The 23,140-nt window shown below is 41.0% G+C and overlaps 2 protein-coding genes across 4 annotated transcripts in view; one reads left to right on the forward strand and one right to left on the reverse strand.

Moving 5' to 3' along the window:
* Nucleotides 1-4,733: 4,733 nt before the first annotated feature.
* LOC132360176 (transcription and mRNA export factor ENY2-like) lies at nt 4,734-5,150 on the reverse strand. The gene has a single exon (XM_059915236.1). It carries the CDS (start codon nt 5,079-5,081, stop codon nt 4,734-4,736), a length of 348 nt encoding a protein of 115 aa, XP_059771219.1. The 5' UTR covers nt 5,082-5,150.
* Nucleotides 5,151-6,857: 1,707 nt separating this feature from the next.
* The window catches only part of PSEN1 (presenilin 1), an 87,867-nt gene continuing 71,584 nt past the window's right edge, over nt 6,858-23,140 (forward strand). Inside the window, exons 1-3 of one of the 3 annotated variants that reach the window (XM_059914575.1) lie at nt 6,858-6,975; nt 16,009-16,090; nt 16,183-16,322. In XM_059914575.1, the coding sequence (XP_059770558.1) occupies nt 16,236-16,322 (87 nt within the window). In that variant the 5' untranslated portion in view covers nt 6,858-6,975; nt 16,009-16,090; nt 16,183-16,235. The remainder of the gene's footprint in view (nt 6,976-16,008; nt 16,091-16,182; nt 16,323-23,140) is intronic. The other 2 variants (XM_059914577.1, XM_059914576.1) reach the window with 2 other exon arrangements.

A 23,140-nucleotide genomic window follows, 5' to 3' on the forward strand; every position in this document is an offset into this window, starting at 1 on the left:
ATTTTTCGAAATGTGATTGTTAAATTATTGAAATATTTGTTTATTTGCATTTGAATGCTTAATTTTCATCTTTATTTGAAAGATTCTTTGCCTTTCATTTTATTACTTGACTCATAGAAGGCTAAATTAGGAATGGCAATCTGAAATGCCCAGGAAGAAAAGATAATTTCTATAAACAAAAATGAATAAAAATTTTTTTCAAGCCACGTTGTTTGAATTAAATGACGCTGTAAGTCTGCCTACTCTGCCACATCATGTATTAGTTGGATAGATGACTTTTGGATTCTCTTGCACAGAGTGGTAGCTGAAATATTAAGCCAGGTAACCCTTTCGTCTTTTTGTGTATGACTTATATTTGCCATTGAAGCACAATTAATATGTGCCATTCATGTTTTAAGCTAGATGGAGTGATAGACATAAATACGACAAGATCTCTCTAGTAGCTGACCGTCTAGTAGTGGAGAAAAAAATAATGCGAGGATCACTAATAGATATACAATGTACTATATGAACTGTCAAACTTGATGAGCTAACTTCAAGGTTGAGAGGAAAGGGATAGATAGTAGGAAGCTTCTCAGCAGAGGTAGTAATATGTAGAGGGGACCTTGGAGATCACATAGTCTCTCTCTTTTTTGGCTGCACTGCACGGCATGCCGGATCTTAGCTTGCACCCTCACCAGTGAAAGCGTGGAGTCCTAACCACTGGACCGCCAGGAAATTCCCGAGATCACATAGTCTTCAGTACTCACTGCAACACTGCTACAATGTTCCTTACGTTGGATATCTAGAGGCCTGCATATTGGATTCTATCTAATTCATGGTCTAGATCTGCACTATCAAGTTTTTTAATTCATTAAAATTAAAATTTAAAACTCAGTTCTTCAGTTACACTAGCCATATTTCAAGTGTTCAGAAGTGATGTGTGACTAAATTGAATTTAAAAATCCAGTTTTTTGTTTGCAATATTCATATTTCTAGTGCTCAATAGCCAAATTTAGCTAATGGTTACCAATATTGGGTAGACATTGCAGATTAAAGAACATTATTTTGACTAAAAGTTACATTGGATAGATATGGTCTAGATGCTAATAGCCACCTAAGGGCAGAGGAAAGTGCTTGTTAATAAAATTCCCTCAGGAAGCATTTTTAGCAAATCTTTGTTGAGGCAAAACGTATTGTGAATTTAAAAATAGTTCTAAACAATTTTTCCTGTTTTTTTTTCCTCATAACAGAAGGAAAAACTAGAGAACACTTCACATTGTAGAATCTAGAAACGATGAAGGTTCATTTTTTTCCCTGTCAATTAAAAGATAATGGCAAATATACCCAGGTGAAGAGATTTGGCTAATTGTTACAGCAGGTGGAAAAGCTAGATATTAAAGTTTCATTTTGAGTATATTCTTGAGTCAAATTTTATTTTAAAGGGAGCCCAGGTTCTTTGTTAAGAAGGAAATTAGATTTAATAATATATTGACAGTCATACAGAACTTAAGACTAAAAATGCAAGATGAGTAAGCTAAAGCCAGCCCTTCATCTTGAGCTGTTCCAAATCTGAGCCAGATCCTTGCAAAGAATGAAAACGATGTGAGAGCTAGTAAGATAGAATATGGCCAAACACCTAGTCTTGATGACAGTATTATTTTTCATTTTTCAATTCTACTTTACTCCCATAGCAAACAGAGCAATGATGTGTAAATAAAGGTAAACTACTTTTATGTGGGAAGTGTTAATCAATTGGATTGCCTTGCTGAATCTATGGTGTAAAGAACTGGCCTTGAATCCTGACTTTTACTTGTGACTAGTGACTGCTCTAGCCTCTCTAGAGGCTTGAACAGCCCCTCTCCCCAAGTAGCTCTAACAGGTCCGGCACTGGATTTCCTGTCTGCTTCATCTTTCACTGCTTACTATTGATTTTTGCCACCATTTTTTTCTTTTTTTTTTTTTGGTCATTTGTTTCTCCATTCCTGCTCCCAACTTCCAGACACTTCTGGGGAAAATATAAATGCACCACTGCAGATAGTCTGGACCCTCTACTATTTTTCTCATTCTTTTACTGAACTTCACTTCTTAACCACAAACACTGCAGCTTTTATAGTTCTTAAACTTCCAGTGCTGGGACTTCCATGGTGGTCCAATGGTTAAGACTCTGCACTTCCACTTCAAGGGAAACAGATGGTTTCAATCCGTGGTCGGGGGACTAAGATCCTGCATGCTGTGTGGCACGGCAAAAAAAAAACTTCCAGTGCTATCTTAGGTAGGTATGAATGAGTAAAAGTCATTTGATTTTCCCTCTTACTTAGCAAATAACTCTCAAGCTTAACTTTAAAAAAGTCATTTAGGGCTTCCCTGGTGGCGCAGTGGTTGAGAATCTGCCTGCCAATGCAGGGGACACAGGTTCAAGCCCTGGTCTGGGAAGATCCCACATGCCGCGGAGCAACTAGGCCCGTGAGCCACAATTACTGAGCCTGCGCATCTGGAGCTTATGCTCCGCAACGAGAGGCCGCGATAATGAGAGGCCCGCGCGCCACGATGAAGAGTGGCCCCCACTTGCCGCAACTAGAGAAAGCCCTCGCACAGAAACGAAGGCCCAACACAGCCATAAATAAATAAATAAATGAATAAAAAAAAAAAGATGCTTTAAAAAAAAGTCATTTAGGCACATTCTCTCCAGTTTATAGCTCTCCAGTTTATGATGACATGCATCTTGAACCTTTGCTTTCTATAATTAAGGATGGGTACTCCTATCCAGAAGACCTCCCCCACTCCTGTTTCTGGTTTCTAACTACAGTTTGTAGTTTCTTGAGCCTTGCTCTGGAGTTTCCGTTATCTTCTTTCTTCCTTCAGGCTGGAATAAGTTTTTAAAGAAAACAGAAACTTAACCTTAGGTCCTCTCGTTTTCACTACAGTAGAGATTCCACAAAGAGTAGCTTATAGTTAATATGTACTCTCCAAAATTTTTTTTTTTAACATCTTCGTTGGAGTATAATTGCTTTACAATGGTGTGTTAGTTTCTGTTTTATAACAAAGTGAATCAGTTATACATATGTCCCCACATCTCTTCCCTCTTGCATCTCCCTGCCTCCCACCCTCCCTATCCCACCCCTCTAGGTGGTCACAAAGCACCGAGCTGATCTCCCTGTGTCATGTGGCTGCTTCCCACTAGTTATTTATTTTACATTTGGTAGTGTATATGTCCATGCCACTCTCTCACTTTATCCCAGCTTACCCTTCCCCCTCCCCGTATCCTCAAGTCCTTCTCTAGTAGGTCTGCATCTTTACCATCTTGCCCCTAGGTTCTTCTGACCTTTTTTTTTTTTTTAGATTCCATATATATGTGTTAGCATACGGTATTTGCTTTTCTCTTTCTGACTTCACTCTGTGTGACAGTCTCTATGTCCATCCACCTCACTACAGATAACTCAGTTTCGTCCCTTCTTATGGCTGAGTAATATTCCATTGTATATATGTGCCACATCTTCTTTATCCATTCATCTGTTGATGGACACTTAGGTTGCTTCCATGTCTTGGCTATTGTAAATAGAGCTGCAATGAACATTTTGGTACATGACTCTTTGAATTATGGTTTTCTCAGGGTATATGCCCAGTAGTGGGATTGCTGGGTCATATGGTAGTTCTATTTTTAGTTTTTTAAGGAACCTCCATACTGTTCTCCATAGTGGCTGTATCAATTTACATTCCCACCAACAGTGGAAGAGGGTTCCCTTTTCTCCACACCCTCTCCAGCATTTATTGTTTGTAGATTTCTTGATGATGGCCATTCTGACCGGTGTGAGATGATATCTCATTGTAGTTTTGATTTGCATTTCTCTAATGATTAATGATGTTGAGCATTCTTTCATGTGTTGGCAATCTGTATATCTTATTTGGAGAAATGTCTATTTAGGTCCTCTGCCCATTTTTGGATTGGGGTGTTTGTTTTTTTGATATTGAGCTGCATGAGTTGCTTGTATGTTTTGGAGATTAATCCTTTGTCAGTTGCTTCATTTGCAAATATTTTCTCCCATTCTGAGGGTTGTCTTTTCATCTTGTTTATAGTTTCCTTTGCTGTGCAAAAAGCTTTTAAGTTTCATTAGGTCCCATTTGTTTATTTTTGTTTTTATTTCCATTTCTCTAGGAGGTGAGTCAAAAAGGATCTTGCTTCCAAATTTCTTAAGTCTCAGTCAGTAGTCTGTATCTCTCCATTCCACTGGTGACTGGTGATAGCTTAAATGAGACTCTGGCTTTTTAAGAAGCTACACCCTAGTTTACCTCTTAGCACTATGGATGTTTGCTCTCTATTTGGGACTCTTCTTCGTTGGTGTCTAGGATGTCACTTTAGCCTTGTTCCTCTAGTCTGTGTCTTTTTTTTTTTTTTTTTACAAGATGGGACATATATTATAAAATACAGGAATTCAAAAGAGGCATACACTACATTCCAAACAATCAGAGGAGGCTGCTTACCTCTCCTTAATTGTTATTACAGAGATTTGCTTACTTAATGTTTACATACTTAACACTTAAACTATATTAGCTGCTTGACTTTTTCTCTTAACAAATCTGATGAATTATTAATAAAGTCCCATTTATTCCAAAATCCAAGGAAACTTCACACTCATTCATGAGATATTTATTAAAATAACACATTTAGGGGGAAAAAATCTATACAATTGTATACATTACTGAAAACTGTATACCATCATACAAAAAAGGATTTTATTTTGGGAAATCGATTCCTAATTTATGGCAAGTTTTACTTTCAGAAATAAAACCACAAAACAACAATCTAATTCAGTCTTAAAGGCTGCATGCTGAGCAAGGAATGTTCTTATTCTTTGTAGGAGCTCCTTTACACTGTCAGGTACCAGGGCTCTGCCTTTTGGTGTGATTTCAGCCACCAAGTCGTCAACAGTAACGTGTTCTAGTCCTTTTTCTTTAATTACTTCTTTGCAGTGTGACTTCAACTGGTCCTTCCAGCCACATTCAATTAATTTAGCTCTCAGCAACTCTTTGAGGCATTCTCTTTCTCCAGTTTCTATGAACTTTTGGTTAATTGCTGCTCTCATCTGCGCATCTTTGTTCATCTTGCTAACCACACTCTTTTTGGCTGTCCGGACCTAGACCCTCAGTAGCTCGGGCACCTAAGCACACAGAAAGCTAGCATACGCATTTCCGGGGCGGGCTCTAGTCTGTACCTTTTTACTGTTTCTTCCTCAGCGCTTTCTGGGTTTCCATATTCCTAAAAAGGTGAAGAAATACAGAAAACTGGAGGAAAATGTATCTTTAGTCCAGTAATTCAGCCACTGGTTGCTTTTTTAATCACTTTTATTTCCTTTTTGCAGGAATGTGTTTTGACATTTGCATTAATGTTATGTCTTATTTTTTAATTAACAGGATTAGAATGTTTCTGTTACACATAATCTTCATAAACAATTTTAATGATATTAGGTGAAGTGGGTGAACCGTACTTTATTGTAGGACATTTAGCATTCCAATTTTTGCTATTAATAATACTCCATGAACATCTTTGCACAAAATTTTTGTATTGAGATTGTTTCTAAGAATAGTTTACCTGAATTTTAACACTTTCTACTTACATCCCAGATTGCATTCAAAGAGATTGAACTAGTTCACAAATGGATGGGTTTTAGCCTATGCTTGTTTGACAAATGTATTGAACTGTTTTATGTGCTAGGCATTGTTCTCAGCACTTGCAATATATGTAAACAAACGGGCAAAAATTCCTACCCTTGTGAAGTTTGAGGACGGAAGAGAGAACTTCAAAAAAAATTTTTATTTTTATTTCAACCTTTTTATTTCCCCAACATTCTCTGTTAATGGAAAAACTTGCTACTGCTACTTCTGTTCTTAAATATAAAGTGTGTAAAACCTATTTAAAACCGTTCATGTACTGGAGGGGGGCAGGGAGGAGAGAGGGCTCTAGGAATATGAAGGGTTATCTTGGGGGAAGAATTTAAGAGAAATAAAAAAATCTCATTTGGCCGGATGCCATGTTATTGATTTCAGTTTTCTGATTACCTGTGAATTTGAACATTTCTCTATTGTTCACCTTTGGTTTTACATGATAGTATTCATGTCAACTTTTAGCTTTCAGATGAATGTATGTGTGTGGTATGCTACTTAGGGAGTTATTGGTACTGTTTTTACAGCCATTTGAATGGAAAGCTGGAAGATGCAAAAATCAAACGACCATAGAGCAACTCACTGTGTACCAGATACTATGTTAGGTTTTGGGATTACAAAAATAACACAATTTATGCTCTCTGAAAGCTTACCATCTAGGAAAACTGGTTCTTACACTTGGAGCGGAAGAATCCCAGACGATGTTTGTTTAAAATGCAGTTTCTCAGGTTCTCCTCACCCACCAAAAATTTTGATTCATTGGGTAGGGGATGCAGGGCACAGGTAGTTACAATTTAAGTTAGCTTCCTTTTGATTGTGGTGCCGCTGATTCGCACTGAGAAACACTGTACAAATAGGACTATAGAGAAATGAAAGAAACGTTAGATTTAAGATGCCAGCACTTGTAGGCCGGGAGAAGCACACACTGGGTACAGTTTACGTAGAAATTTTGATCCTCAGCCCAAGAGCAGTAGATCTCTGACAACCTCATACCGGTGCTGGCACCATCAGGGGTCGGGGGGGTGCCGAGCGGGGAGCGGGGTGTCCCTCCGGGTCGGAAGGCCAACGGAAGCGCAGGACCTCCTCCTCAGTCCCCACTCACCACCGGAAGATCCACCCCCTTCCTCTGGGCCCCGCCCCTCCGTCATTGGCCCCGCCCCTCGGAGGCCGGTCACCAACGACGCCAGGGCCGGAAGTGACGACACCGGTGAAGCCTTTTGGGCGGGGCCTGGGCCGGGCAGCTCCAAAGGCCGCGATTTCACATCGGAAACAAAACAGCGGCTGCTCGGGAAGGAACCTCAGCTGCTAGAGGCCGGTGGTGGCGGCGAGGAAAGGGTAGGTGCCCGATGGGGAGCTGGGGAGAGAGAAACACACCCCTCATCTGGTGCCGACACGGGTGGCTGCGGGCAGGGCCGGGCCCTTTGTCGTTGTCTGGGCCGCGGAGCCGGTGTCCTCGAGAATGGGGAGCGGGGTGCGGTCGGGCGGGCACCGGGGAACCCCGTGTGGAGAACGAGTAGGGGCGGCCCGTTTCTCGGGCTCCGGGCGCGGCGCGCGATCAGGTTGAAGAGAGGTTCCCGTTCGCAGCCTTGGTCCGGAAGTGCTGGTTTCCCGAAGACATCGCAGGGCGCAGGTGCCTTGGGCGGGGATTGACCGTCTTGCCTGGAGTGGAGCAGGAGAAAGAGGAAGCGCCTGGCGCTGGGTCTGGTTGAGCAACTGTTGAAACTCTGCGCCTCATGCCCTGAATGTGTCCTTGTCCAGGGGAAGCGAGTGGCACTCAGGGCTAAGTTCCTTCTGTCTCAGTTCGGGGCGGAATACAACAGGGTCTGCCTGATCGGGACTGTCACGAGGCATATATGTCCAGTGCTTTGCATGTATTTTAGATACTTGACGTTTTCATCCCGCTCAAATTCCTTTCAAATAAATATCTGCTTCTCTTGTAGGAAAGTAACTTAATAATTTTAAAAGCATTGCTTGCCTACTTTGGACAAGATGAATAAAGTGTTCAAGGTTTACTATGGAAGATACGAATAGTATGCAAATTATGGCAGAGTACATTGTAAAAGTCATAGTATTCTCTGAAGTTTGAGGCAGGTAGAGATTACATCTGGTTAAGGGCATCTTGTTATCTTTTACAATGGAAAGGTTTTCACCCTCGGAGTTGAATTGAGGAGGGCATTATATCAGAGGGTGTACTAGGAAGAGGGGCCCTCTGGATCCTAAGGGTCCAGTGACCCAGTGTGCACATTTAATAACTGTTATGAAGGAGGATAAAAACAGGAAAGTAGATTGGAGCCTTTTGCATTTGGTTGATTTCAGTCACCTGCAAAAGCCAATTTCAGTTCTCCTTAACTCATTTGCAAGGTTCAGCCAACTTAAACCCCCTCCCACCTCCATTTAATAACAAGCCCTAAATAATGAAAAGGAGCCTATTTATTGAGTGGATGGATTCTCTCACCTCTACCCGCCTTCCCCAAAGTAAAGTAGATGATAGAAGCGGCATCGATCATCAGCTTTTCCATTCGTCTACTCCTCGTCCTTGGGTAGATCGTTACCACAATTCTGGGCATACTTTCCTCTGAATGGATATGATCTAGTGCCGAGTTTTAAGTTAATGGCTGCCCCTAGTCCTAGACTGCTGCGTGAATTTCCATTTGGGGAGAACTGGAGGATTGGAGTTGGTCTCTGAGAATCATTCTAGCAGGAAAGATATAACATTTGTCAGCAAGGCTAATGTGGTCCTCTTCTCTCTCAGATCCAGGTTGCCTCTGCTCCTGCGCTCCCACTACTGTTACATCAGATTGCAGGGAGAGACTTCTTTTGGATGTATTCTGAAAAACCTTTCAGAGCCCGCTAATACTGCCTCTCCTTCATGTGATAGATGCCAGGCAGATTTGGAAGGTGTTTTGAGCTTTGCTTTTCATAAGTTTTGTGATAAGAACTTTGCTTTAGGTATGTGGGGGCTAGAATGGATAAGAGATTTGAGGTGACTTTTGCATAATCCGGGTGAGATATAATGAAAATTTGACCTTTGGTGGTGGCAGAAGCTTAGAAAGGAAAAATATCAATATGAAGAGGACATAACAGCCAATTGAGGCGCAAGGAGTAAAGTGTAAAGTTGACTAGGAGGCTTTAAGTTTAGAGAATGGGGGAGACAATTACAGAAATAAGGAAGTTAGAGGCAAAGAACTAGTCTAGAGAGGAAGATGATGAGGAAACAGTTCGGAAGTATCACTTTTGAAGTGCCAGCAGTTAAATATCCCATGGACAGGCCTGGAGCTGTAAACATGGGTCACTTAAATAGACTTAGCAGTTGATGTTGGAGCAGTGGAGGAGATGCCTAAGGAAAGAGGGGGGACAAGGAAGCCCAGGCAGAGCCTTAGGAACACTTATAATGAGGGGGTGGAAGAGGATGAGGAACCAGCTGAGGGGAATGAGTGGTGGGAGGAGAACCTCCATAGTGCAGTGTCATAAAAACTGAGGAAGGGAGGGAAGCTTCAGGAAGGAAAAGGTTGTCAGAGATTTTCAGTATTAAGCCTGTTTGTAGGAGAAAAAACCTGAAGCTTTAGAGCAGCACTGTCCATTAGAAACATAATGTGAGCTACAAAGGTTAATTTTACATTTTCTAATGAGCAAAAATATTTGAGATAGAAATAGGTAAAATTAACTTGAATGATATATTTTATATAACCCAATACATTTAAAATATTTTTATTTCAACATGTAATTAATGTAAAAACATACTTGTCTGTCTTCCCCTCTAGATAGTAAGCTCCTTAGGTGAACAGAAGCATCATCTGATTCACTGGCACCCCTGGTACCTATCACAGTGTATGGTTATGTAGAAGAAACCCAATAAGTGTTTGTTGATTAAAGGGTATTAATGTTTGGTTTTCACAATGCCTTGTACAGTTCCTTAAGTTGATCTAAAGCAAATGAGAGAATGCAAGTATTGCTGAGTATAGTCAATGATTTACAAATTAATTAGGTGTGAATAGTCATTTTCTTCATTAAAGATTAGTTGTGTTCTACCCATTTCCACAACAGATTTGATACAATGACTCAGGGTAATTTTATCTTCCATGTAGAAATTAAACTTGGGGGGGAAAAGAATCTATAATAATACAGAACCATGGTCCCATATCCACGATTCTCAAATCCAAAAGCTCCTGAAAGAACTGAAAGGATAAGCGACACACTTTGGGTTTCACTGTCTCCCATCACCCTCAGATGGGACCATCTAGTTGCAGGAAAACAAGCTCAGGGCTCCCACTGATTCTGCATTATGGTCAGTTGTATAATTATTTCATTATATAGAAATAAAGTGCACAATAAATGTAATGCGCTTGAACCATCTTGAAACCATCCCCCCGCCCCCGGTCCTTGGAAAAGTTGTCTTCCACAAAACCGGTCCCTGGTGCCAAAAAGGTTGTGGACCGCTGCCTTACAGCATTAGCTCTCGCTCTGCTTAAAGGGGACAGCTAAGGCAATTCTGCTTTGCTTGTCTTGTTCTGGGGCCCAGGCTGAAGGGGCAGTGGCTACCCAAAGTAAGTTCTTCGTGAGGGAACAGCAGAAGTACAGAAGGCAAGGCCACCTGCACAAGCACAGTTTAACTGTCTGTGCCACATCTGCCAAGATCCCATCGACCAAAGCAAGTCATAAGATTGTGCCCAAAGGCCTGGAGTGGGTAGTAGACTGCACCTACCTTGAGGCCAAAGCAAGTCACAGAGCCAAGCTCAACATCACTGGAGAGAAGTATTCCTCCCTTGGGGATGCTGGGGGAGGGAGTGAATATTTGCTGAATAATAATCTAATCTACCACAGATGGTTCACAGAAGTAGAGTGGGAAGGAAGGAGGGGAAAAAAATCACCAAATAGGATGTATCACTATCCTTGCTCTTTTTAGAGCCTACCACTTTCACAAAGCCTCTTGTAGGGCTGGGGAAATTATTTGCTCCTAGCCTCTTAAAATTTTGAGGGTCTTTCTAGGCTGTATTCCTGAAGTTTTAAATTAATTTCAAGTTATTTTTATTTATTTTAATTTGTTACCTTGGATGGACTTCCCTGGCAGTCCAATGGTTAAGACTCCACACTTCCAGTGCAGGGGGCACGGGTTCGATCCCTGATCAGGGAACTAAGATCCCACATGCCGCGTGGCATGACCAAAAAAAAAAAAAAAAAATTGCTACCTTGGGATGTAGTGAGAGACAGAAATGTACTTTTCTGTTGGTGTTTCCTTAAATGGAATTTTTAATAAGCTCCTTTTTGGGATTTTAAACCCTGCTCCTGTGATACTTTTCGAAGTGCTGATGGATAGAAGGTTTTCTGGTTAGATAGACTTTTCTGTTCAGCACATCTGAACTTCGAGATTATTTGTATTCTCCTGGAGCTTTTTTTTAGTCTTTGTATATAATAGAAAGAAATTGTAGTTGCCCATCAGAGAAGGATTTCTTTTTCCTTTTGTCTGATTGAGCAAGTGTCTTGAGAGAAAGGGAATGGATGGCAGTGAATTCGAGTGTTGTGCTGTTATCAGTCTCAGAAAATCTTTAGCAGGTGGCCAGAGAGAGAAAACACCAAAATCTACTTACATTCCTACTCCCACTCCCTATGCAATCCAGGTCACATGAAAGATCCTCACTTCCCAACAACTATTTTTTCTTGTTCTCAGGGCACTGTTAAGAATGTTACAAAGTACACTGGTGTCTTTTGCCACGCTGCGGGAACAGTGGGTCCGGGAACAGTGGGTCGTTGGCTTTCTCCGTGCAGTCATCAATTGTTTTCAGCTGTTACTGGACCAGAATCAAATCCAGCTTTGCCTGCCCCTTTCTTTGTACCAACAATGATTGTTTGTTCACCAGACCTGACTGAAGACCTAGCTAACCCTGTTGCCTACCTTTGCTTCCTACTGAGCTCCATGTAAAGAGCAGCTCTTCCAGGGAGAGTCACCCTGCGGCATTGTGATCTTCAACACATCAGTGGAGGCGTGAGCTTTCTCCTGTTGAACTGGCAAACACCTGGGCTGGGCATCAGAAGATCTGGGTTCTGGAACTGGTGTTACTTGCCTCATAATTGTACACTGACAAATTCTTTCACCTTGCCTGAGCCATAGTGTTTTACATGTAAATACAGATGTGTCTTTTAAATACAGTCGTCCCTTGTGGTTGAGGGGGTGGGGGTGGAGGAGAAGTGATTTCAGGACTCCCCCCACCCCCCACCCCCATGGGCACCAAAATCCTCAGATGCTCAAGTCCCTTATATAAAATGGCATGGTATTTGCATGTAATCTACACAAATCCTCCTGTATACTTTAAATCATCTCTAGATTACTTATAATACCTAACACAATGAAATGGTATGTATATAGTTGTAAATACAATGTAAATACTATTGTAATTATTTGCTGGCACAAGCAAATTAAGTTTTACTTAATTTTGGAATTTTTTTCAAATATTTTTGATCTGCGGTTGGTTCATTCTGGGTCGACTATAGTATTGGAATATGTTAAAGTGACTACTGTATTATAGATGATTCTTACAAGATTCGTCTGAGAAAGCTCCAGTATGATAATCAGTTTGTGTGATTTCTTTTAATAGCTGGACAGATCCTATAAGCATAAGATTAATAATGGGAACCACTTAAATTAAAATGACCAGATTCTCATTATAGCTTATCTTTAAAAAAAAAAATAATAATAAGTACCAGGACTGTATATTGGGAATGCTTTTGGCACTAGTTTTTTTTTTTTAAATAAATTTATTTTATTTTATTTATTTTATTTTTGGCTGTGTTGGGTCTTCATTGCTGCACACGGGCTTTTCTCTGGTTGTGGCGAGCGGGGCCTCTTCTTCGTTGCCATGTGCAGGCTTCTCATTGCGGTGGCTTCTTTTGTTGTAAAGCACGGGCTCCAGTAGTTGTGGCGCACGGGCTCAGTAGTTGTGGCTCATGGGCTCTAGAGCACAGGCTCAGTAGCTGTGGCGCACGGGCTTAATTGCTCGGTGGCATGTGGGATCATCCCAGACCAGGGCTCGAACCTGTGTCCCCTGAATTGGCAGGCAGATTCCCAACCACTGCACCACCAGGAAAGCCCTGGCACTAATTTTTAATTTCTAGTTAGACCAGTTATTGAAGTTTAAGATCTCATTTACGTCAAAGCAATAGTTTTACTAGTAATAAAAATCAGCTCAGTGTGTCTTAATGCTCACTATTATAAACTCCGAGATGGCAGGGATGAAATTTTATATAGAGGCAAAGTAGTGTAATACGTGAACCTTTGCTTTGCTCCTTTGCTTACTGGATGTGACTTTGGGCAGGTTCATGAACTTCTGTGTGCCACATTGTTTTCATCTGTAAAATGGGTAAAGTGAACATAATTAATTAAATCCTCTCAGTGTCTGTCTTTGAGTTTTGATATAAGTAGACAGCCAGTAAACTCCTGTTTAGTGAATGAACAATCACTTTTCTTCTGCTCATATTTTACCTGTAAATGTACTACACTTTGTTTACTTTTTATTTATTTTTGCCTGCATTGCCTTTTCTTGCCTTTTGCTTGTTTCGTTTGGCTAACACTGTCTTGCTTACTTGGTTTTGTTTCTGAGGGATTGTATGAGAATATCAGTGACAGATTTCTAAGAGTTTTTTTGTAATAGAGCTGTACTTTTTTTTTTTTAAATTAATTTATTTATTTATTTTTGGCTGCATTGGGTCTTTGTTGCTGTGCACGGGCTGTCTTTAGTTGCGTCGAGCGGGGGCTACTCTTCGTGGCGGTGTGTGGGCTTCTCATTCTGGTGGCTTCTGTTGTTGCGGAGCATGGGCTCTAGGCGCACAGGCTTCAATAGTTGTGGCACGTGGGCTCAGTAGTTGTGGCGCATGGGCTTAGTTGCTCCGTGGCATGTGGAATCTTCCCGGACCAGGGCTCGAACCCGTATCCCCTGCATTGGCAGGCGGATTCTTAACCACTGCGCCACCAGGGAAGCCCTAGAGCTGTACTTTAAATGACGTGGTATAGTCTTCAGAGCAGCCAGTGGAGGTAACCAGTTGCAACTTTTTCTGTTTGTCATCCTGTGGCATTTCTGCATTAGCTGAGGTAGTAGGTGCTGTACTAAATGTTTTTGTGAAAAAGAAGGGAATAATATGTGCTGTGTTGCTGATCATTAATGCTACATTAATGTTAAATTTTCAATTAGATAGTCAACTTTTAAAAATATAGAAGCATAGGTCAGGACATTTACTTTCAATACTTTGAAAATATAACTGTTCTATTGGAATCCACCTCCCTTTTGGGTAAGCTGACATACATATTGCCAAACCCTAAATATAGGTTTACACCCACAAAAATCTATTTGACTTTTTAAATTGAAGTATATAGGAATGTGCACAGATCGTAGGTGTACAACTCAGTGAATTTTCACGGACTAAAACCTCTCTGTAACTAGCACCCAGATCAAGAAACAAAGCATTACCAATACCCCCAGAAGCTTCTTGTGTACCCCCCCCAGTGATTAACCTCCATAAAAGTAACTATTGAATCTATTCTTAATTTTAATTCATTGTATTTTTTTTAAATTATTTATTTATTCATTTATTTATGGCTGTGTTGGGTCTTCGTTTCTGTGCGAGGGCTTCCTCTAGTTGCGGCAAACGGGGGCCACTCTTCATCGCGGTGCGCGGGCCTCTCACTATCGCGGCCTCTCTTGTTGCGGAGCACAGGCTCCAGACGCGCATGCTCAGTAGTTGTGGCACACGGGCTTAGTTGCTCTGTGGCATGTGGGATCTTCCCAGACCAGGGCTCGAACCCGTGTCCCCTGCATTGGCAAGCAGATTCTCAACCACTGCGCCACCAGGGAAGCCCAATTCATTGTATTTTTAAAACAAATTAACATTACATATTTAAAACAGAATTGCATAAGTACATCATGTTTAGTTAATATTAATTAGCAGTCCTCTGATCTCATGCCAGCTAACTATGGGCTGAAGTTGGAGGGGTGGAGAAAGGTAGGCACAGTATTTAGTTATTTTATTATTATTATTTTTAAAATTGTTGCAGCAGGCGGGCTCCTTAGTTGTGGCTGATGGGCTCCTTAGTTGTGGCTCACCCGGCTCTTTAGTTGTGGCATGCGAACTCTTAGCTGCGGTATGCATGTGGGATCTAGTTCCCTGACCAGGGATCAAACCCCAGCCCCCTGTGGAGCGTGGAGTCTTAACCATTGTGTTACCAGGGAAGTCCCAGGCACGGTATTTAAAAGCATGTAGGATAGGGACTTCTCTGGCGGTCCGGTGGTTAAGACTCTGCGCTTCCACTGCAGGGAGCGCGAGTTTGATCCCTGGTGGAGGAATTAAGATCCTGCATGCCGCATGGCGTGGCCAAGATAAAAAAAAAAAAAAGCATGTAGGATAAAAGGGAAAGCATACCTTGATTAAGAATTTGTTATGATTTGAATGATCCAAATATAGGTAATTAAAGGTTAATTGGAAGTCAATACCTTTACTGGAGGAAAAAGTTGCTTTATGTATTTTTGATGAAAAAATCATTAGAATAAGAAAGTAGAATATTTAGAGTGTAGAAGATCCTGAAGTTAAAATTCAAAATGAAACAAGACATTGACAAAATGCTTTCATGTAAATATGTACATGGTAATGTTTTGGATACTATAAGTGAATTAGAATACTGCTTAGGTATGCAAACAGATTTTTTTCCTTCAATATTTCTGAAGACTTTCAATGAAAAGGATAGTTGAAGTCATAAAGAATTGGCTGATGGAAATTCAGGTAGACAGGCAAATGGGAGTGTGGCCCCCCCAGGAGGCTGAAGTGTGGAAGACAGAATGATGTGTGTAAGCAAGGCTGTGCCAGGATGCAGAGGAGAGGCTGGGAGTTAGGAGTCTGCGATTTTGGTCCTGGTCTGCCCAGTTGTGTGCTTTTAAGCAAGTCACTGAACTTGGGTCCCCTTTTGCTTTTGTAAAATAGATATGTAACCTGTTTACCCTGCCTTGGGTCATGTGGTAAAGAAAAAAAATGAGATGATAAAAAGAAATTTTGAAAAATTAAAAGCACTAGACAAATAATTTTATGGTGATGTAAATTAGGTTGGATTGGAAGAGGGATGTTGATGAGAACATTCTTTAAGATCATTTAGCTCCCTTTGCTCTAGATCTGAAATCATTAGATATCATTGTGATTGAAAATATTTGGTTTCCCAAGTAGATCTACTCATTACCAAAAGGTATCTTGAGCTGACAAAAGTTTGTCAGTTGAAGGTCCTGGCAAATTAATACATTACTGGTTTACAAATAAGTCTTATAAGTATTTAATTGGTGTGAATGGATTTACTAGGATTTGACCAACTCTGGGTAACCCAGTAAAATCCTATTTCAGACCTAATCCAGGAGCCTGCAAGTGACAGCAGCCTGCGAGGTCCTTAGAAAGCTTGGCCTGGAGGATAACACATGAAAGAAAGGTTTGTTTTTGGTGAAAGTAACTTATGAAAGTGTTTCAAAATAGAAGTATAACTGTAATGCACAAAAGACTGTTTTCTTTTTCCCTTTTCAGAACCCCAAGAGGCTCTGTTTTCTGTGAAAAAGTATTTCTATACAGTTGCTCCAATGACAGAGTTACCTGCACCCTTGTCCTACTTCCAGAATGCACAGATGTCGGAGGACAACCACCTGAGCAATACTGTACGTAGCCAGGTACAGTGTCAACCTCTACAACTGCCCTTTCAGACTGTGGATTCAGTGACCACCCTCCCTTGCCTCCAGGAGAGGCTCAGGGGGCTGAGCAGGCTTTCTCTACTTTATCAAATTTACATATTTGCTGAACTTCAAGTAAGGGAAAGCATTGTACCATTTGGTGCAGGGGACACAAGGCTGTGTGAGACTTGGGTGTTGAAACAGTTCCTCCCTGGCTCAGGCATCACCTCTTCCTCTGACGCCTTTTCCAACTTCCCCGAATATTTATTATTTTACCTAGCTTGCTCTTATTCTTCTATGAGCTGAGTACATTTTATTTACTTTTAGTTTTTCAGTGCCTAGCCTGATTCTTTTTTTTTTTTTTTCTTAATTTTTTTTCTTTTTTAATTTATTTTTGGCTGTGTTGGGTCTTCTTGCTGCGCGCGGGCTTTCTCTAGTTGTGGCGAGCGGGGGCTACTCTTCGTGCGGTGCACGGGCTTCTCATTGCGGTGGCTTCTTGTTGCGGAGCACAGGCTCGAGGTGCCCGGGCTTCAGTAGTTTCAGCACACAGCCTCAGTAGTTGTGGCTCGCGGGCTCTAGAGCACAGGCTCAGTAGTTGTGGTGCATGGGCTTAGTTGCTCCGCGGCATGTGGGATCTTCCCGGACCAGGGATCAAACCTGTGTCCCCTGCATTGGCAGGCGGATTCTTAACCACTGCACCACCAGGGAAGACCCTAGCCTGGTTCTTGACAGTGCTCAGTAAGTGCTCATTGACCGAAAGATGAATGCAGGGCTAAGGGTAGAAGTCCTAGGGTAGGTCAAAGGAGAGAGTCAGGAACGGGGTGTAGTCTGTGGCATGGGACACAGACACTTAACTGGCTGCACACACAGACCAGAGCTGCCTGCCACTCTGTTAGCTAACCATTACAGGTTGAAGGCAGAGTCCACAGATGGCTTGTGAGATGGCTGGGGCATCAGCCGCATTTGTAGAGGTGGAGCCAGAATGGGGAAAAACACAAGGCCAACTGTAAGCTATGCTGGATGCAGGGGATGGGGGGCGGAGGGCAGACTTTCCTCTATTCGAACCAGAGGGCAGAACCAGTGATAGAAGGAAACAGGTTCTGGATCAGTAAAAAGAAATTTCCACACAAGTACTTTACGTTTGAAAGAGCATAGGCTGCCTTGTGGGCTAGTGTGTGCATGTCACTAAAAGCAGTTATGGAGGCTGGAAGACTACCAGCCAGATCTGCAGAGGGTTAGTTCGTGGAATGAGCTGTGAACTAGAGCACTAGGTGTCCTGGAAGTTCCCTTCACACTCCAGAGATTTAGGATTCCAACTCAGGGTCAAAATGTGGGAGGAGGGCTTCACAAAGTAAACTTTGATGGGTGCATAGGATTAGAATAGAGCAAACTGGGAAGTCATTACTGAGAGAAGAAATAACACTGGTGGAGGAAGAATTTTCCTACCATATCAATTGACAGGGGACTCTATCCAGAGATATGTCAGCAGAGGCAGATGACACTGTATTGCTAGAGCATTTTTTTTTTTTTAATTTATTTATGGCTGTGTTGGATCTTTGCTTCGGTGCGAGGGCTTTCTCTAGTTGTGGCAAGCGGGGGCCACTCTTCATCACGGTGCACGGGCCTCTCACTATCGCGGCCTCTCTTGTTGCGGAGCACAGGCTCCAGACGTGCAGGCTCAGTAATTGTGGCTCACGGGCCCATTTGCTCCGTGGCATGTGGGATCTTCCTGGACCAGGACTCGAACCAGTGTCCCCTGCATTGGCAGGCAGACTCTCAACCACTGCGCCGCTAGAGCATTTTTATTTTTTATTTATTTATTTATTTATTTTTTATTTTTTGTATTAGTTGTTTTGTTTGTTTTTTTATACTTCAGGTTCTTATTAGTCATCAATTTCATACACATCAGTTTATACATGTCAATCCCAATCGCCCAATTCAGCACACCACCATCCCCACCCCACCGTGGTTTTCCCCCCTTGCTGTCCATACGTTTGTTCTCTACATCTGTGGCTCAACTTCTGTCCTGCAAACCGGTTCATCTGTACCATTTTTCTAGGTTCCACATACATGCGTTAATATACGATATTTGTTTTTCTCTTTCTGACTTACTTCACTCTGTATGACCGTCTCTAGATCCATCCACGTCTCAACAAATGACTCAATTTCGTTCCTTTTTATGGCTGAGTAATATTCCATTGTATATATGTACCACAACTTCCTTATCCATTCGTCTGTTGATGGGCATTTAGGTTGCTTCCATGACCTGGCTATTGTAAATAGTGCTGCAATGAACATTCGGGTGCATGTGTCTTTTTGAATTACGGTTTTCTCTGGGTATATGCCCAGTAGTGGGATTGCTGGGTCATATGGTAATTCTATTTTTAGTTTTTTAAGGAACCTCCATATTGTTCTCCATAGTGGCTGTATCAATTTACATTCCCACCAACAGTGCAAGAGGATTCCCTTTTCTCCACACCCTCTCCAGCATTTGTTGTTTGTAGATTTTCTGATGATGCCCATTCTAACTGGTGTGAGGTGATACCTCATTGTAGTTTTGATTTGCATTTCTCTAATAATTAGTGATGTTGAGCATCTTTTCATGTGCTTCGTGGCCGTCTGTATGTCTTCTTTGGAGAAATGTCTATTTAGGTCTTCTGCCCATTTTTGGATTGGGGTGTTTGTTTCTTTAATATTGAGCTGAATGAACTGTTTATATATTTTGGAGATTAATCCTTTGTCCGTTGATTTGTTTGCAAATATTTTCTCCCATTTTGAGGGTTGTCTTTTCGTCTTGTTTATGGTTTCCTTTGCTGTGCAAAAGCTTTGAAGTTTCATTAGGTCCCACTTGTTTATTTTTGTTTTTATTTCCATTACTCTAGGAGGTGGATCAAAAAAGATCTTGCTGTGATTTATGTCAAAGAGTGTTCTTCCTATGTTTTCCTCTAAGAGTTTTATAGTGCCAGTCTTACATTTAGGTCTCTAATCCATTTTGAGTTTATTTTTGTGTATGGTGTTAAGGAGTATTGTAATTTCATTGTTTTACATGTAGCTGTCCAGTTTTCCCAGCACCACTTATTGAAGAGACTGTCTTTTCTCCATTGTATATCTTTGCCTCCTTTGTCATAGATTAGTTGACCATAGGTGTGTGGGTTTATCTCTGGGCTTTCTATCTTGTTCCATTGATCTATATGTCTGTTTTTGTGCCAGTACCATATTGTCTTGATTACTGTGGCTTTGTAGTATAGTCTGAAGTCAGGGAGTCTGATTCCTCCAGCTCCGTTTTTTTCCCTCAAGACTGCTTTGGCTATTCGGGGTCTTTTGTGTCTCCGTACAAATTTTAAGATGATTTGTTCTAGCTCCAAAATGCCATTGGTAATTTGATAGGGATTGCATTGAATCTGTAGATTGCTTTGGGTAGTATACTCATTTTCACAATGTTGATTCTTCCAATCCAAGAACATGGTATATCTCTCCATCTGTTGGTATCATCTTTAATTTCTTTCATCAGTGTCTTATAGTTTTCTGCATACAGGTCTTTTGTCTCCCTAGGTAGGTTTATTCCTAGGTATTTTATTCTTTTTGTTGCAATGGTAAATGGGAGTGTTTCCATAATTTCCATAGTTTCTCTTTCAGATTTTTCATCATTTTTCATCATTAGAGCATTTTTAAACAAGTGAAATCAAGTTAAAATGAATTTCAAGGGACGCCCTGAAAGAGAACACCTGAGGGGTTGGGGGAGGGAAGAGGAACTGTCACAGCTGGTGCCTGGGTGGGTGGTTAATAAGCAGTGGCACGAAGGACTGATTTTTCTGACAGTGCTCGTGCTCCTCTGCTGTGTGTCAGCAGCTTGACTTACTCCTTTTTGCTGTTCCCCAGGAATGGCCTTTTGAAAAGATAGGCTGGGCAGGATTATAAAGTTCTTGGGGTACAGGCTGTGAAAGTTTGGATGCTACAGACTTTGTACTCATTTTCAAACTGTTGCTTCAGAGGAGAGAGGGGAAAAGTGGGAACAGTTGACGTAGGTCTCTGGGTGCCCCTTCCTTAACCAGAGCATCTCCTGTTTTATCTGTTTTACATATTGATCTTCTGTGGATCCCTTTGAACAAAAGATTCCACGGCTAAGAAGTTAAATGTCACTCATCTGCCCCAAACCCTCCAAAGACATCTCATCTCAGAATAAAATCTAGTCTCTGAGGTTTAAACTGTCCTCTCCCCCAGCCTCTGTTGTCTCTCACCATCTTCCCCCTCCCTCACTGCTTCCTCTGGGCCCTGGGTTCTCCTCCCACTCTTCTCCCCGGCTCTCTTCAGTTCCTTCAGGCCACCTCCTGAGTCACCTTATCAGTGAGGCCATGCCTTCCTTCCCTGCCACTGGGCACTCCCTGTACCCTTCCTTGGCTTTACTTGTGCGTAGCACTTACCAGTGTTCCTAACATACTGTCTAGTTACATATGATTTGCTTACCTGTTTCCCTCCAAGAACAGTGCTTGGCACATAGGAAGCTCTCCACTGTTGGTGTAATATTGTTTATATCCCTCACACTCAGGTTTTGTGGGGCTTTCTTGGTATTTTTTACTGCCTTTTTTTTTTTTTTTTTTTTAACACCTCAGTGACTGATAAATTGAAAAAAGGGTAGCTCTAGAGGAGGTACAAATGGTGTAGGATTGTTATTGATAATTACATGTGTTCATGGTCTAATTTTAGCAAGTCTTAGACCTCGTGTTCTCAGTGGTACCTTCCATATCTATTAGGGCATCACTGTCTAGAAAATCAGACCTCATTTATTTGTTTACTTTTGACTCTGCTGTTGATAATGTGATGTTAATTGAGTTTATCTTTTATCTCCTTAAAAATATCTTCTACAGCTTATGAAGATCTTATGCATGCATTCTCATATTTTCCAGTTACCACGGGATAGGTATTATTGCCAGTTTACAGTTAAAATGCTTGTCCAAGACCACATAGAAAGTTAAATAACAGACCTGGAACTTAAAACTGTGCTTTCTAATCCCAAACTCACTCCAGTATTTTTTCTGTTCTTCCAACGGTCTCATACCCCAGAAAAATGTTGTAATACTGAAAGGAGATATTGTATGAAAAAATGCTGGGGAAGAAAGATACGAAGTCTATGTATTCATTTTGCACCAACGTACTTTAAAAAACCCCAAAGAACGAGGAAAAGAATCTCATCGTTAAGTTTTTTAGCTATAAAGAAGCCATTGTTTAAGTATATGCTCTGGTTGGTTATGAAAAAATGGGGGTAGGTCCAGATTTAAATTGGATATAGAAGACTGTTTTTGCAGATTAATTGAAAGCAGCTCTTTTATTTCTGCTGTTGCATAGTGGAGTTGTTAAATACAAGTACCCAAGACGAGCCTCTGCAGGCACAAAAAGTCCTTATCAGACTTATTTCTTCTTTATTTGCTCAGGACTAGTTTAGAGGAATTAAAAGCAAATTGACAGATGTGGAAAGTGAATCTTTCCACACTACTCAGGAGAGGAAACTCTCATGTTGAATGTCTTCAGTGTGTTGGACTCTGTGCTAGGTGCTATGACAAACATTATGTAGTTTTAGGGCCTGGCATTTTGGGGATGTTTATCATAAATGAGCAGGTTTTCCTTTTTCCTCTGTCTTCCCCTCCTTTGAATAGCTATTCTAGTAAAGTGCTTATCTGTATGACTCTATATTCTAGAGTACTCAAACATGCTATTTTACAGTAGATATTACAAAAAGAAAATTCATTTAAAAATATTTTTGAAACCAGGAGAGTGAATATCTTCCCTACAGACTAGGTGAAGGTCAGTGTAAAGAAGTGGAGCCTCTGTTCCTTTCCTCTACTCAGTATCTCCCTCCAAGGTCAGGAGCATCCCAAGTCTTGAACTCATATCATGTGGCAATGCTTTGAGTTTGGGAAAGAAGTGAGAGGTTAACCGGTTATTCAGAATTGTCCAAGAACACTGATGAATTGGCATTTAGGGCTTGTGGCTGAATGAGATGTAAACAGGTTCCTCAGAAGGAAGAACTAAGTTTGATCCACTGTAATTTGAAGTAGCTATGTGTAAGTTTGGTTTAATTCAGCTAATTTGTTAGTACCTTATTTTTCCCATCTGTAAAATTAGCTGATTTGCTAAATAAATTCTCTTCCAGAAGTTTTGTTGTGACCAGAAGTTAGGGTGGCCAGCTGCCCCAGTGTGCCTGAGACTGAGAGGTTCCTGGAAGGCAAGACGTTCGGTTTTAAAACTGGGGCAGTCCTGAGAAAATAGGATCAAGTTGGTTACCCTGTAAGAAGTATAATGAAATTGAAACCATTTTGGATCTGATTAACCAAATCTTACTCAATTAGATGACTTTTCTTGTGTAACTTCAAGTATTGTTACATGATATATTGTTAGTGTTCAGTAGAAGATAACACTTAAAGCATTTTTCTCTTTCCAAAGGCCAAATGTTGCCGGTGGCTTTATTCTTCAACCCTTAGCAGACACAGTGAGGGCAGCCTTAGCCTAGAAAATAGGTTTTCCTTTTGTAGGCTGCTATAGATAATCTCATTCACAGTGAAGGGATTTGAAGTTTATGAGATTAGTCAGAGAGCTGAAAATTAGTGGGCTTCTTTTAATCCAAATATTTATTTCTTAAATTTTTATTACATAATATTTTAAGCATGTAGAGAAAATATGGCAAATATTATAATGAGCACCCATGTACCTGCCACCCAACTTTATTGAACTTTAACATATTGTCTTTTTTTTTAATTGCATCATTTTATTGTTGAGGTAAAATTTATAAATAGTGAAATATGTAGATCCGAAATGTATAATTC

Source organism: Balaenoptera ricei, chromosome 2, assembly GCF_028023285.1.
Source record: "Balaenoptera ricei isolate mBalRic1 chromosome 2, mBalRic1.hap2, whole genome shotgun sequence".
Taxonomy (NCBI): Eukaryota; Metazoa; Chordata; class Mammalia; order Artiodactyla; family Balaenopteridae; genus Balaenoptera; species Balaenoptera ricei.

Coding starts and splice junctions, on each gene's coding strand:
- LOC132360176 (XM_059915236.1), bottom strand. CDS start 5,081: ATGAACAAAGATGCGCAGATGAGAGCAGCAATTAACCAAAAGTTCATA.